The sequence below is a fragment of the Mizuhopecten yessoensis genome, unplaced genomic scaffold, assembly GCF_002113885.1.
Source record: "Mizuhopecten yessoensis strain PY_sf001 unplaced genomic scaffold, ASM211388v2 scaffold1375, whole genome shotgun sequence".
Lineage (NCBI taxonomy): Eukaryota > Metazoa > Mollusca > Bivalvia > Pectinida > Pectinidae > Mizuhopecten > Mizuhopecten yessoensis.
In genome coordinates, this window is record NW_018404015.1 from 504,441 (window position 1) to 520,708 (window position 16,268).

At 34.3% G+C, this 16,268-nt stretch overlaps 1 protein-coding gene across 1 annotated transcript in view; it reads left to right on the plus strand.

Annotated features, from left to right (window-relative positions):
• The first annotated feature begins 5,328 nt into the window (after nt 1-5,328).
• Nucleotides 5,329-16,268, plus strand: part of LOC110460438 (vitamin D3 receptor-like) — an 88,762-nt gene continuing 77,822 nt past the window's right edge. The window contains exon 1 of the mRNA XM_021513341.1: nt 5,329-5,473. Within this exon, the coding sequence (XP_021369016.1) occupies nt 5,459-5,473 (15 nt within the window). The 5' untranslated portion in view covers nt 5,329-5,458. The remainder of the gene's footprint in view (nt 5,474-16,268) is intronic.

Sequence of the window (16,268 nt, forward strand, 5' to 3'; positions counted from 1 at the left end):
TGTTTGACCACATAATTCTTACCTGTTTTAAATTTTTAAAAATACTGTATATTAATTGTATATGTAAAGAGGAAAGAAAAACGATGAAATTCTTCAATGCTATGAAGAAATTCGAAAGTGAAAGTCACTTGCATTTAGACGCATTCTAAGACTTTTTAGTGAAAGGACAAAAACAAACACGCATGGAATTAATTTAACATTTCACAATGAGTAAACGTCCAGGGAGCCTAAGAAGTAGAAAATAATACTATCAGCAGCCAAGTATAAATAACAGATTATGTACTTTTATCACTGAGTAAGTTCGTGCTTTTGAAATATCAAATAATTTGAGTAGCCCGGTTTTAGTTTCAATTTTCGGGTACATGGGACTAAAATTAGGTACCCCTTGAGAGTCCAAACAAACATCAATTGTAATCATGCAATTCTGTAATAGTTTTGTTCTAACAGAAACGTACATTGATGACTCAGTCGGCAAATGTCTTCGCCATCAATCACCAGAGAAACGAGCCAATCATCGTTCAAGGTAAGTACCCCACCTTATCAGTGACCCCGCCCTCCTTTGAACACAAAAGCTGAATGGGTATTTGGGTTGCCATTGAATATTGGCGTCGCGTGCCGAGTGGACAATTCAGAATAAACATATATGATTATCTTGTCAGATAAAAAAAAATAAAAAAAATGAATTCACCAGCTAAACTCAGAATACTATCTCATCGGACAGCAACGCGTACGTTTCTCACAGTAAATAGTTTCAAATGATTATTCACTGGTCTAATATATTGAAGCTGTTTTTAACAAAAATGAAAGTGCATCAAAATAGTACACGTTTCCTTTGAGCACTGCCCTTGTGTCTGGTTAACTCTGTCTCGTCAGAAACGTCTCGTGTGCCAATCAATTTCGCTTTCTATGACAGGCGGGGTTTGGTTCGGTATACAATCTGTTAGGCATCGCTGATATTTTTATTTTATTTTTCTTTAAAAACATTTCATTTCCGAATAAATTTGAACAAGGTAGTGGTCACAAATTATAGCAATTTATCTCCAGCAAAAGTTAAACGTTGATGCAAGTATCCATTCAGATGATAAAATATTAATCATCTTAAAAAATCTACGCCAAGTCAACGAAAGCTCATCGAAGTACAACGCAGTCAGTTGCACATTGTTTTAGAATATTTATCAATAAACATAAACAAACGTATTCAATTAACTTTGGCGAAAAAAATGTTGTGACATCGTAATTCATCTAAATAAACAAGACCCGGGACTTACATACATGTTGCTGTAATGTTTTATGTTTAAAATTAGATATTGCCCCTGCACGGCATTGGATAAGGTTGTGGTTATGCTTTCATATAACTCGACGTGTTTTTTAAAGACTCGAACATATTTTGATAAATTCGACATGTATTTAGTAAAAGAAGATTCACTTTTCAAAAGCATATCACTTTGGTAAATGTGTACGTACTTTGTGTACCTGTTTATTGTAATTGTCTATATTTATACCGATAGTTGTTATAACGATTGTTTTTCGTAGAATGTTCATGTACGTAAATACAAACTGACATAAGTTTTCAATATCTTGTGGTGCACTTACCTGTTATGTTTTCGTTGACTTAATTCAATATTTTTATCGATATGCATCTACATTTAGCATATGTGAATTTGTCTAGTCAAGCACGGAATTAGATTACATTGTACCTATAATAAGTCCGTCAGTTAAGTTAGGCGACCCCGGGCACATCGTCTGTACTGAATATATTGACTTTGTCACATAATCGGCCTGTTATCCAGTGAATTCGCCCGTGTAATATTTTTACATATGTCACTAGTGTTATATACCCTGGAGCGTTTTTCATTGGCTGTGGCAGTCAGAAATCTATTGTGACGTCAAAATATGGACAATGACGTGACGTCATAAATTGTGAACGGCGCAACAAAATGGCTGTCTCCGTTTGAGTAAGCCCTCTACATTTTGGCTTAAAAACCTGTCAAAGTGTAAGTTTTCTAAGTTATGTGATAAAAAGTATCTTGCATTTGTTTTCGTTTCCTATGCGCTTTTATAAGATCCTATATTTATCAAATTAATATGCAAATATACGACTATTATAAAGAGTCTTAAAACATAACTTTCTAGAGTTATCCGTGTCTAAGCTATGTTCCACTGCTATATGTAAATTCTATAACCGTTGATTAACAAATTTAAATATGTACAAATCATATATTATACAACGTCCATCTTCTGATTTCCCAGAAGCAAGTCTCTCCCAAAACAGTCGACGATGTAAAGCTACTGTAATCAATCTTTAATCTATTCTAGCTTAGTTTTTACTTACTCTTTCATACACTTAAATTACTAAAATTACATCCAACGTACGTAAGTATGATGTCCAAAAATATAAGTTATCTAGTGGAAATGTTAAACATTATTTATAGTATGTGATATTCACTTCTATACACTCTGTAAATAAATTATATAGTATAATAACAAATAATAAGGTTTTAGTCATATTTAAAGCTTCCCAACTTATTGCTTATCAATTTTATAACATACGTTACATATTAAATTATTTCAACATTTATCCTTATGTAGTAGACTATTATTATTATTTTTAGAAAAATCCCCGGTTTGACAATACATTCGATTCAAAATGCATCCTCACTTTCGTCTCCATTGCATAACCAATATATATATTTACCTGCTTCTGTGATTTCGATTAAGTACCAGTAAACACCTAATCGGTGTACCTTCAGGAAACATGGATTGTTACTGCTCGGGGCACGGCCCGGGGATATCTGCACGAGCCCAGTATGAAGCCGTACTCCAGATAACAGATTTCTGTTATTTCCTTATTAGTGTCATAACCTCAGGGTTATTTATAGTTGGGAGTCAATTCAAATTGAATTAGGCAAAATATCTTTATGTCATTTTGTATTTTCTTTTGGATTGATGCATAGGAAGCGTAACATAATTCCTGTTATTTATCTATTTTATTTCTAAATTGGTAAATGAGATTGATTAGAGACTTATATATGGAAAAAATATTAATCTCATTTATTTTCACGTTTAATCAAGTTGCTACTGTTAGATGAACCGGCTGAAGCTTGTTCAAAACAGACTATCTCTGAGTTAATCAATTAATTGAAAGGAATTCGAATCATATACAATTCATATACTATTTAATTTTCATAGAAATTTCAATTTTTCGTCTAATTTAATTTGTTCATTGCATTATGTTTCTTAGAAAATACGTTTCATTCCAACATATTTTATTGACATAAAATATCCAGAGAAATTGTGCACAAGCGTCTCTGCTCTCTTCCAACAATACAAAATGTACATATAATTATTCAAGGATTTACTTGAATATATTTTTCATGTTATGGGGATATAATAGCTCCATAACATGAAAAACATATTCAAGTCAATCTTTATAATTTAATCTACTATACACAATCCATGTAGAAATCCTATTTCATTGATGGACTCTTTTGTCTTAGACATTACTACGCCGCTGTATTGGCCAATCAAAAGCGACGTTACAAACGGCAACGTCAATTTTTATGTTATGGGCTGATAATATAAATTTTAAAAACAATGGAAATGCTTGTTACAAGCAAGATTAAATTAAACAACATAGAACGAATAGGGAAAGGTAAATACTTTAATTATGAATTTCTTGAATAGTTTAAAATATGTAGTTGAAAACATTGCTGTCTTTTCCTGTAAAATTTTTTAATGTATAAAATAATGTGGAAAGAGTGAGAAAAATACCGTTTTATATAACACATATCGATAAAACTTCTGTCATCGGGGATGGTGAAATTGCAAACGGTTTGCAGGGGAAGTAACTCTAATACTTGCGTCACCATAACTATCCAATTAACGGGAAATATCATTACGTTACATACATCTATATACTGTCCCTGCATACATGTACCCAATGTCAGGTAGCAGAAATGTCAATATATATGTGTATTGTAAGGTTTTGGGAATGTTTTGTGTGTGTTTTTTGGTAAATCGTGCTGCCGGAATTGTTACATCTTAAAACAAATGAGATGCCGAACTTTTTTAGTGATGATTGGGGTAGGTCGTAGAAGAACAGATCTATGACAAACCGACAACACACGTTACCGGATGTAAACAAACCGAAAACACACGTTACCGGATGTAAATAAACCGACAACACACGTTACCGGATATAAACAAACCGACAACACACTTTACCGGATGTAAACAAACCGCCAACACACGTTACTGGATGGACCTTGACCACTCACTGACCACTAGCTAAACTTGTAAAATTAGCTAACCTTTAAACCCAGTCAAACAGGTTTACAATCAATATTAAAGGGACATCACGTGAAGAGCCATTTTTTAAATGAATGTATTTATTGTATGCACTTCCACTTATTTTACCTCGCTATCCCCATAGTCCATTCCAAATGTCCAGTTTGACCACTTGAATTGTTTGGGAAAGCCCTGATAAAAACAGCGCCGAAACGTCACCTGACTACACAGGGGCATGGATCGCTTTACTTGTAATATAAAAAAATAGGGGTCTCCTATACTAATATTAGTATAAGAGACGCCTATTTTTTTTAGTATTACAAGTAAAGCGAGCTATGCCCCGTGATTTATCACAGCCTTCGCCCGTCATACATTTACAATTAAATGTCAACAATGATAATAGACATAAACATAAAGTAGATATATATAAATATATATTGAACCACCAGCACAGTTGTAAAGCTTTATAAAAAAATATATATATTAAAAAAATATTGGGAAACAACTACATAAATAAGAACATAAAAAATAGTAAAGCTTAATAAAATAGTATAACTGGTCTTCTGAACCCCAGCCCCCCTCACTAACAATATTTAAAAAATAAACAATGAAGACAAATAGGAATTATTAATATTAATATTCATGCACCATTTCTGGAAATTACAGACTTTGCACATATATTAAGAATTAAACACTAGATATATATGTTTATTATACGGGGCAAAGATGTAATTCCAACAGTGTGGACAAGTTAGGTTGTCAAATTTTCGGACCGATCCGCTCCACTGTGTCTTGATAAAGGAGCGGATCGCTCCGAAAATTTGACAACCTAACTTGTTCACACTGTTGGAATTAGTTCTTTGCCCCATATACTATTTTAAGTAATTCGTATCCTACGGACATACCTCCATTAGGATCCAGTGTTAAATGGGATTTTACCGTCTATATTACTTCTCTGACCCATATGTTCATTATACCTTATACATGTCATTAAATAATGACACTGCAGCCTTCTACTCACCTAGCCTGCATCGAACGCGCCCAAGTATAGCAACAAGGGGAAGGTCATTGCAGAAATGGCCGTCAAGACACAGAATGAAGTGCACTGGAATATTATTTAGCCGCTGGAAGTGTGGCGAAGAGGATTATTACAACTCAAGCACACACAATCATGGAAAACGACATGGTAAGTGATTTTATGTTTTATATTACTAGCTACGTCATGACATTTCCTCAAACATAGAAATAAAACCCAATACGGGCTGTGCTCCGGTTCACTGTCGTCGCTGTGACCAGGTGACGACCTATGAAAAACTACCTAGCGTGTTACGTACCCGGCTTACAGTGACAGGGATGGAGGACGCGTTTTAGCTAATGTGACAATTCGAGTTTTTGTGTCTGAAATTCCATATCATAAAATATGTGCATTTGATTATTAGTAAAGGATACACTAAAACAACGAAATGGAGCGTTTATAAAGAAAAAATGACTTGTTTTGTTACTAAATCATCATGTCTTACGTGTAGTATAATTCAACCGTTTCAAAATCATTCAGGCGTATAGCTGTGCTACTGCTAACACACATTCATCAGTATAAATTGTTTCTTTTTGTCATTTAGATTGAGCTATACATAGAGCGCTGTAAAGACCTATTTATAACCTCTATTGACCTATCTGAAATAGGTCTTTTGAGCTATTTACATGTGATTTTCTTTCTCAAGGAAAAAACAACAAAGTCGCTTTTAAAAGAAGATTTTATCATTAGATTGATAACAAAAGATATTAAATATAAGTATCCTTTTTAAAAAATAATGATGTAAAAAATCGGAAATTTTACAATTATGAAAAAAAGAAAATAAACATCTAACTGTATGCTTTTTGTATACAACATTAACATAAACCTTATTGTTTTATGTGACTTTGCTTTAATTTAATGAGAATTAAAATCTGAGAAAATATTTAGAGATTATCATATGACCATTTTGATATTACACCCCATATCATGACTCGAAGGCTGATATGGGGTGTGATATATCAAAATGGTCATATCAAACACTTTTTATCATATGCTTTTACCTTTAATTTTAAAATAAACAAAACATACACAAACAAATCATTTCTTTATTTTATTTACTGATATTCATAAAAATGATAACAAAAACAATGATTTATAATCATGTATATAAACAAAACAGTAACAACTATCATAAAAAGTCAACATTTAGAAATTCCTAAATTCCTACAAAATAACATGGTTATTAATAGTTTTAAACATATATAACCCAATGGATCTGGTTGGAATTCAATTAAATCACTGTCTGAATCGATCATCAACACAATACAATTTTCAATATCCATTGGGCATTCCTCACTTAATGATTACAGTAATACTAACTAGAACCAACAGCTACCAAGCTTATAGAACTATTTATTTTATTCATTTGAATACTGTACCTACCTAAACCAAGCGCCCCTTTTTCATACAGAATTGACACTTCTTCCTTATTTAGTGAATCAGCAGCATTTGGGCGGTTTCCTTTGCCTTGAGTCTTCAAATTCTTCATTTTGGCACTTAGCACATCACAAGAATGTTTGAATTTAATATCGGTCAAAATATTGACGTCATAGTGTTTCTCCTGTAGGTAACGGTTAATGCTGGATTATAAACACCTCAGACTTGATGGTTCGTACACAGATTTATGTTTTTTTCTGACTTTCCTGAAAAACCTGGCCATGTAATCCGACAACTGAACGGAGTCAATAGACTCTGGAGATCTCCACTCATTTTGAGACATCAGATAATCCGTGAAAATTTTGATGTCGGATTGCGTTTTTCTTGTAGTATTCTTGTTCCTCATGAAAGATGAGGAAATGTATCCTTGTTCCTCCTTGTTCCACGAAAGCTTCAGTATCATTAGTAGCATTATTAAATCGCTCCCCTGCATCCATTACACGTTTCGTCTCCTTTTCCAGGATTATTTCATCTAGTTCAACAATTCTTGCTGCCAGTTACTCTAACATCTCCTCGCCAGTACTAGCTATAATCGCCATCGTTGTTTTTGTTTACGCAGACGACAGGTGTATCACTAATAAGCAAATCCAAATACGGAAGCGGCGCCATCCGGAAATTTGGATGTGGCTTTGTAAATCAATCTTTAAATCATTTTCCATGAAACGGCATTTATTCCATTCCAACAATTCGTTTGTTTACATTAAAAGCAGACAACTTAAGCGTAAACGGCAAAATCCGGAAATTTAGTAGGGGGTGTGATATCACTTTTCTAGGGGGTCTGATATCACTTTCAAGGGGGTGTGATATCAACCGGGCTGATATCAACTTGTGGACATTTTAGACTTATCACACATGTTACAAAAAGGGTGTTATTATTAGTAAACATATGATAAAGCTCAATACAGCTATAATGTATAGGTGAATATAGATGATAATAGGTCTTTATATTATAGCTATGTATAGCTCAATCGGCAGAGTGCACTGGACTGACAACAACGCTATGTGAGATTTTCTTTCAGACTTAGCATTTTTCCCTAATGTGGATACAGGTGGAAGCAGTTTGGTCATTCCGGTGAAACATTTTAACAAAAATGTTTTGTTTTTTTGAAAAGTGAAATTTTGTCACCGGATTTTGTGCACACCCAATAAGCGTTGAATGTTACCAATAATAAAATAATCACATGCTGTCTGACTGAGTGTCTGCTTCCAAGCTGAATGTGTTTTTGAGCGTTCATTTTGATAGAGATTTTTCACGGGACTATACATCCGTGACCAGTGCAAACATGCACAAGGATATTTTTAGACGTGTATACTGGCGAAAAAAATATTTCAAGTTTGTTCTGCATGCCCGAACACTTAGGAATTCATTTGGAGTTATACATAAATATACAGTTTTGCATAATTCACGTTTCATGATGAAGCCTTGTCTACCAAACATGAAAGAGTATCGTTTGGAAAAGAAGCCAAATTTATGTACACCTTGCAAATCTCTCAACTCCTGTCCAAGCATTAAGCCAAAAGGAGACATACACTAATGTACCATGTCGGCGTTCTCTGCACACCCTTATCGCCAAGTGCAACATGCACCCAGACTTGTTTTATGAGCACCCACTTATATTTTTCAGCGTAGAAAAATATATTAAACCAATTTTTCCCCCATCGGTTGTACATGCACAATGCCTAAATGTACACTGTAGTCGAATAACGGGTAGAACAGCAATCCGTGCCGATTCTTCTATTACAATGATATACATTGTACCAGCAGGGATCAATCTAGACTTGATTCACTAGCGTTTATAGGTAGTTTCCCCTACAGAAGAAAATTCTCTTGTTCTTTAAATTCCCCCCTGTGTGCTTCAAAATTCCCCTATTTCAACAAGAAAATAGCCGTTTTTCTTCAAAATATTTCCCCTATACATGATTTCTTTAAAGTTCAACAGTTAAAATGCATAATACTGCATATATATACATTTTCTCCACTTAATTTAAACAAAAATTCTACAATTTTAAGCTTAAAATTGTTAAAAAATTGAAATATACTGCACACATGTCGAACAAAATGTTTATCTTTTACCTTCATGACGGACGCTAGAGCCTTGTATCATTTTTTTCAATTTCCCCCAAATCTGAAAAAGGGTAATTTCCCCTAAAATCTAGATTGATCCCTAACCAAGGATTTATGCAGGAATAGAAAGTAAGTACCTTTTTTCGAAATAGGGGAAAATATGACCGTGACATCTTAAATTTTTGGTTCTCCCTGTTCATTATAGATGCTTCAAATCATATACTGTAAACAAGGCCAGCCATAAACAGTGTCATGAAATATCGACAGTGACAACATGAACACAGTGTCATGAAATATCGACAGTGACAACATGAACACAGGGAAAATGAAATATCGACAGTGACAACATGAACACATGGAAAATTAAATAAATTACTCGATCTTTGAACTGATGGAAAATAAAGCCACATTAGAACCGCGACAGATAATCATGTTGTAGCCCTTCAGTCCCATGTGGGCGGTAACTGAGTTAGGGGGGAAAAATGCCATAGTTGGAAAGCTAGGGGAATTGGCCCATATTTCGCCATAAATAAGGCCTGTGTAAGTCCATTTATACTCTCAGATAGTAGACCTTCGAGCCCCATTGCTTTGAGTACAGTGCATCTCATGTTGGTGCTTTCCAGCAGCAAACTGGTCATTTGTACTATGTCTGGCCCTTGGCATGGCCTTTCATTCTGGTTTCACTCCGGGCAGGAGTGGTGGTCACCTTGGGGGTATTGGGGTCACTCCATTCCTTAACTGAGCTGTTCATAGGACGTAGAACACATACAAACCAAACCAAAACCATTCCTTCTAGTTTTGCGTTTAACTCTGGTTATCCTCCAGAATTTCATCAGGTTTGGGGACCATTCTCATCTCAGCAACATAAGGGCATGTTATATATTATATTCACCTTAATAAAATTCTGACTGGATAAGTATCTAAAATAAATACCGGATTCTGTTGTAAACTTCTGATAACTATAATAATCTGTGCGATTTATAGAACACAGGATAAAATGAGAGTAGGAATGGGCAATTATTGGTAGACAACCACATATCAGAAAGTTTATAGGGGCCTGATGGGCAATTACATGGGAGCTATCTTAAAAATTAAAAAAGATACTGGAAAATAATCACTTTATAATGGGATTTTTGCCCCCAAGGTGGAGGAGTGGGCGATTATAACAGCAGGAGTTATATGAATCATTATTAAAACAATTACAATACAATCAAAGTACATTTTGTAATAACAATTATGTGACTTTTTCAGGAATATGCTGTCAGCTTTTTCTATTGTCAACAAGGTGATTTATTTTCTCAAAATGCAGAACCTTTAAATTTTATTGAAAAAAATGCTATATATTATCCAAATTCATGAACAGGGTGTTGTAAAATTGAGGTAGAGGAAACACTGACATTAAATAAACAGTCAATAGTGACATAAAGCCATTTATTGTATTGATGGAGCAATTCAGCTTTAACTCATTCACCCTACATATCTAAACTGGACTTTCGTTACATTATCCTTGGCCAGTCTTTGATTTGGTAAGGTTCAAATGTGACTTTTGGGGTGAATGGTTAATCATTATATGATGAAAGTATTTTATTTGAACACTTTTGGAACACTTGAGCGAGTCTATATAAATGGCAATGTTTACTGCGGTAATATATAGACCGTCTCATTTCATTATTGCTTACACATAGATCAATGGAGCAGTATATATACGTGTCTAGCTACTTTGCCTTTGAAATACATTAATACGCTACATATGTAAATGTTCGCTAATGTTCGCTATGTAAATGTTCGCTATGTAAATGTTCGTTCGGGTTTGGGTCATTTATTTTGTTTGAGTGAGATTAGTTGGTTGATGGTACGTGTACATGTCTACCTGTAAACTGTTGAAGTTAAACTTTATTATATATTTAAATGGTCACCCTTGATTATTATTGTTTATCATCTTAATTATTCAAAACTCCAAAAGTCTTTGTTAAGAATGTTCAAGCTTCTTTTTTTCTACTACCTTTAATATCTGCCCTTAGTTTGAAATTAAATTTAGATATCGGACATCCATTAGTGATTAAAAATATTTCTATTTCTAATATTTTAGAATCTCATTTTTTTCTGATTAATTCAATATAAATGTACCATATTTGCTGTAATTAGCATCCCCACCTATAAATGAGCCCCTTCCCCTATATAGAGCCTTCCCCTTTTTCTGGGAGAAATACAATTATTAAGACTTCCTTCCATCCAGACCAGACCCTGTTAAACAGATGAAATGTTTATTTACAAACCTCCGACCACTGTAGTCTGTTTATAACTTCCTTTAATTTGGTGATAACAGTTTCAGATGCACAACTTTTTCTATTTTAACTCCACATTTTATTATTCTAGTAAGTCAGGTTTTACATCCCATTTTGACTTTGAGAGTCTTTGGGTACCCTTGATTGAAAATTGGGGGACCGTCCTAGATAAATATTTGGTGTCCTCATAAATGATAATTTTCAGTATTCATTTCTTTAAGTCATTGACATACATCATTAAAACTTGTAGACAGGAATTTTTCAAGTTGTCAACTCAGGGGTTCATGCTGTGCTACGTAATTCATTTTCTTAATTCAGCAATACTTGAATGATTTGAAAGCGTTATCATTGATGAGGTACATTACCCACTAAGACGTGCATTATAATTTAGTCATAAAGTAATTTTAAAATTGAAATTGCCAACTGTTCATCCAATTATTTTATATAAATATGCGTTTTGTGGATGAGTTGACATTTTAGCAGTGTATTTAATATTTTAATTTAAGCCTTACGTAGTCTATGTCACTATATATATTCAGTGATCCGATGAGTTTGGAGTACTAATGAACTCTATCAGCACCTTTCCGATCCATTGCCTCTGTATTTCAAGTTATGTTGGCCTAGATGTTTTTTTTATATATTCGAAAACATGTGTAACTTGTTTGATGTTAGCCACATTTTCCCCTTTAAACATACCTCTGCCTTAATGTTGTTTAAAAATACATTATGGTCCCGCTGGAGGCAGAACACTTTATAGCTAGAAAACTCCACCTTAATGTTGTTAATTATAGATTTTGAAAAGGCTTTCGACTCAGTGTCCAGGGCCCGTATTCATGAAACCGTTTTCATGCTCAAGCATGGAATCTGTGCTCAAACCAACTTTCTGGTAACTCGCTTAGATCATGTCAAACGATCAAAAAGTCTGATGTAAACATTGGAAACAGTATTTGGCTATAAGTCTCTGAAAAATGTTTCCAAATTATTGACAAAATAAGATTTATTTGTTGAGTTATAACCAGAACAAGAAATTAGGCTTGAGCACAAAATCCATGCTTGAGCATGAGAACGGCTTCATGAATACAGGCCCTGGAAATTTATTGAAAAAAAATCTTGATTATTTTAAATTTGGTAATGGCATAAAAAAATGTTTAAAAGTCTTTCATACAAATGCAAAGTCTGCAATAAATCGAGGGGGAAATTTATCATCTTTTTTCGATATTAAAAGAGATTGCAGGCAAGGGGATCCAATATAGCTCCATATATATTCATATTATGCGGTGAAATTTTAGCTGTAAGGCTGAGAAATAATAAACGTATTTATAAATGGTATTTATATTGAAAATAAAAAAATAAAAATAAAAAATGATAAGAAAACTCCACCTTTATATTTGGCACACAGAGAAAGCGCCTTGCAATCTAATTTTTGATAAAACTGCAGCGCAACTAGGACCAGGTACTGTCGTTGACAATGTACATATTCAGTCATACTTCGAGGTATACATACATGTAGAACTGTACAGGACTATCCGGAATACTTGGAATCATCAACACTTACACTTAAGAGGATTGATCAACTTCCTGGAGATTCTGTATTAACTGCATAAGACCTACTGTAAATGTTAAGTGACGGAACACAAAGCAAGATATTTAATTTTAAACAAACAAATATTGGATTTCATATGATAATGTAGCGATTAGATATTGATTGAAGTTCGAAACAGTGAGAAATTTAACTCATAGATTGAATTAGTAGTATTGCATGTATATAAGAAAAAAGTCTGGACTTTGCTGAAAGTTCAACACATCGAGAAATTTGAATCTTAGAAGTCTGATTTATGGAAGTTTGACTGTATATATAGCTCAGTTAGAGCCACAGTACAATAGAGTAAACATGTACAATGTACATGTACAAAGCTCAAGGCTCCAATCCTGATCCACTCAAGTTGGGGCCCCATTAATATATTTACACCCAGAACAGCACTAGCGCTAGCCTTGTCCTTTTTTTTCTTCACTTTTATTATTTCCTTAATAAAATCCTGCTAGGTGTTGATTTTCTTTTCAGGGATAATTGATAAAAGTTCTAATAACGACAGAAAAAGCTAGTTTCTAATGCATATATTGACAGCTTTTGGAAGTGGTACGGGGTCCCTTAAGTCCCATGATATAACACAATTAAAGGTGAAAAGTCTGTACTGTACGTAGCTTTAAATTGGAGTTTGTGACTTTAGGACAATTTGTCGATTAATATTTAAACGTAGTCATTGAGGAAGCCTCCAGTATTTATGAACAAAGAGGTGTGGCATAATACAGAGAATTATATAGAGTCAAGGTTGGTTAAACTTTTTCTAAACTTTGACAGGGATACGGATATATTATATACAATGTATGTTGATGTGCAATGGTGTGTTATTTAAACAAGGTCCTGAGGTCAAGGTCACTGCTGCTGAAAATAACACATTTGGATACATTACAGTTAAAAAACCCACATTGTCTTTGATTTGTAACCTACCAGTATACATGTACATTGTGGCAGATAAACCTGCATGAATTTCAAGATACTAGATACAGGCCAACAAAATGTTGGTACGTTTCAAGTTACATTGCACATGACTGAAAGTGGAAAATAATTGGATAGGTCGGAAGGATTTTTTTTGAAAATATTAAATAAATAAATTACAAAATCAACAAACATTATAGGTATTCAGAGCAATTGTATTAATTTTCTGTATTTTTTAGGTCTTTTAGATATGAATACAGGTTTTGATACCTGCCTAATGCCTGTGTTCTAATGAAACTTAAAATTTTCCACGCGTTTAAATTGGATGTTTAAGTGCGTTCATGTGAGATGAAATCTGTTAGGGTCGGAGATGAAAACTAGGGTCGCACATACATGTATATTATTTTTATGGCCTTTTATGGTCACGGTCACTTTACTAAGGCCAAATAAAATAATATGTGTGTTTCCTATTCCCTCGAAATTTGAATCCAGGTAGGTAGGTAGGCAAAAAAAATTATTTTATCAAAACATTTTATTTCTTTTTCAAATGTTATACAACCGATTCAATGTCAATTGATCATGTACCCAGTGTGTTTATTTTCAGCATTTCAGAGGATGTATTCTTATTCGAAAGTACAAACATGCATAAGTGTATAAAGCACCATTACTTTTAATATTATCATTTATTTGCAGCATTTTAAAGAATGTTTCCAAATTCAAAATCAAAAACATGATAATTATACCATTACCAAACACATATATATATATTATTTCACATGGTGCTTTATATAGTTAGAAAGGTTTAACTGTGGCTTTTTCTGAGGATTCCGCAATTAAATCAAGGACAGAAACATTCTGTTTTGAGCATGAAAAAAGTAGTACTCGCATACCAAAACCCTTGGCGATATCGCCGACGTTTAAATTTCCATCAACATCAAACAATTCAGTGTTTGCGGAACACTTTATGGCAGTTGTATAACCTTTTAGGTCTGTTGGGTGGTATGTCCCATAAACATCCAAAAGCGGGGGTCTTGTTTGGAAACGATGCAAGGTGCTTCGTTCCCGCAATGTGATCGCATTTCGCTAATCTGGAACTTTCTGTTCCGATGGCCGCCATGTTGCCGTCAATGTCGAATCACGAAGACGTTTGACACGCACAATACATGTGTGTCAAGCGCTTTATTGATGGCGTACCAAGTCAAAACTAATAACAAATCGGACACATTCCGGAAAAATTTAAGTCGGACGAAAAATCGGCGAAAAAAACGTTTCAGGTCGGGCACATTTTTTCCAGGTAGGTCGGGGAACCGGAAACACACATATTATTTTATTTGGCCTAAATTAGAACAGAACCAATGTCACACCTACGTGGTATGTCTGTTTTTTATGGGAATGGACGGATACACTCATGGTGGAATAAATATCCTTCGTTAATAATGCTGTGTTCTACAGTACAGGTCAAGATCGTGAAATCCAAGATGACGACTGTTTAACATTTCTGGTTGGCTCAGTTTGGCTTTAACTTTAATTTACCTGGTACAGACTTGTTCATGGTACATAGTGGAAACACATACGCATTTATATATATACATAGTCTACATTATATTGTAGGCACTGGTGAGGCACTGGGTTGAGTAGTCTAGTGGTTACTGAGGACGCTGGGCTTGTAGCCGAAGGGTTGCAGGTTCGACTCATGTCACAGCACTGTGTTGTATCTTTGAGCAAGATACTTTACTCTACTTGTTCTAGTCTTCTCAGCTGTAAATAAGTATGTGTTTGGACATGTAGTGCTAGAATTGTTGAATGCTAGCTGTGAGTGCCAAAATGGCAGCACTGGCTGTATACTCCCCAGGGAGTTGAGAAAGATATTGTCTGGTTGCATAGGCCCTATAACCACGGATACTAATTTGTGAATTACATTGACTGGCGATTGAGATGACCTACGACCTAAGTTGTGATAAAGCAGTATATAAGAACTGTGAATAATTAAGGACATACACATATTATATAATCATCTACATTCCATAATCCAAGGTCAACATGGTTATAATGGCTGTTCTGGGTTTTTTTGTTGTTGTTGTTGTTGTTGTCAAAGCTAGGGTCAGGAGGGAACCCAAAACTCACATTTCTTTGTTTTATTACATCAGAATTAAAACAGTAATTTATAATCTTTGGTAAATATCCTAGGAATAGGATCAGTATTTTGACACATAGTTTATCTACACTAGCATTCACTCCTGCAGGTCCAGGGAAAGCTATATAGCTACAAGCCTGATATACATAATGTATTCCACCTCATGTTATCCAACAGGTCACACCTACAGTGACATGTGGGGCCAAGGTGCAGAATGGGGTTTTTCCTCAGTGCTCTTTACATTAAGGTGTGGAAAAAAACCAAGTTGATCTGCTGCCCTGTAACAATTCTTGAAACCTTTATCTTGTATATATATATATATTTTCATCAATATATCTTCATTAACTTCTTCACCTCTGAAAACAACATTTTGAATTCTTTCAATTCAGAAGTTGGAAGAGTTCATTATGAAATGTCAGGGTTGAATGAGTTGAGGATCAATAAGTATAACACTTAAAAAGATGAAATGGTCATCCTAAATCCCCCCC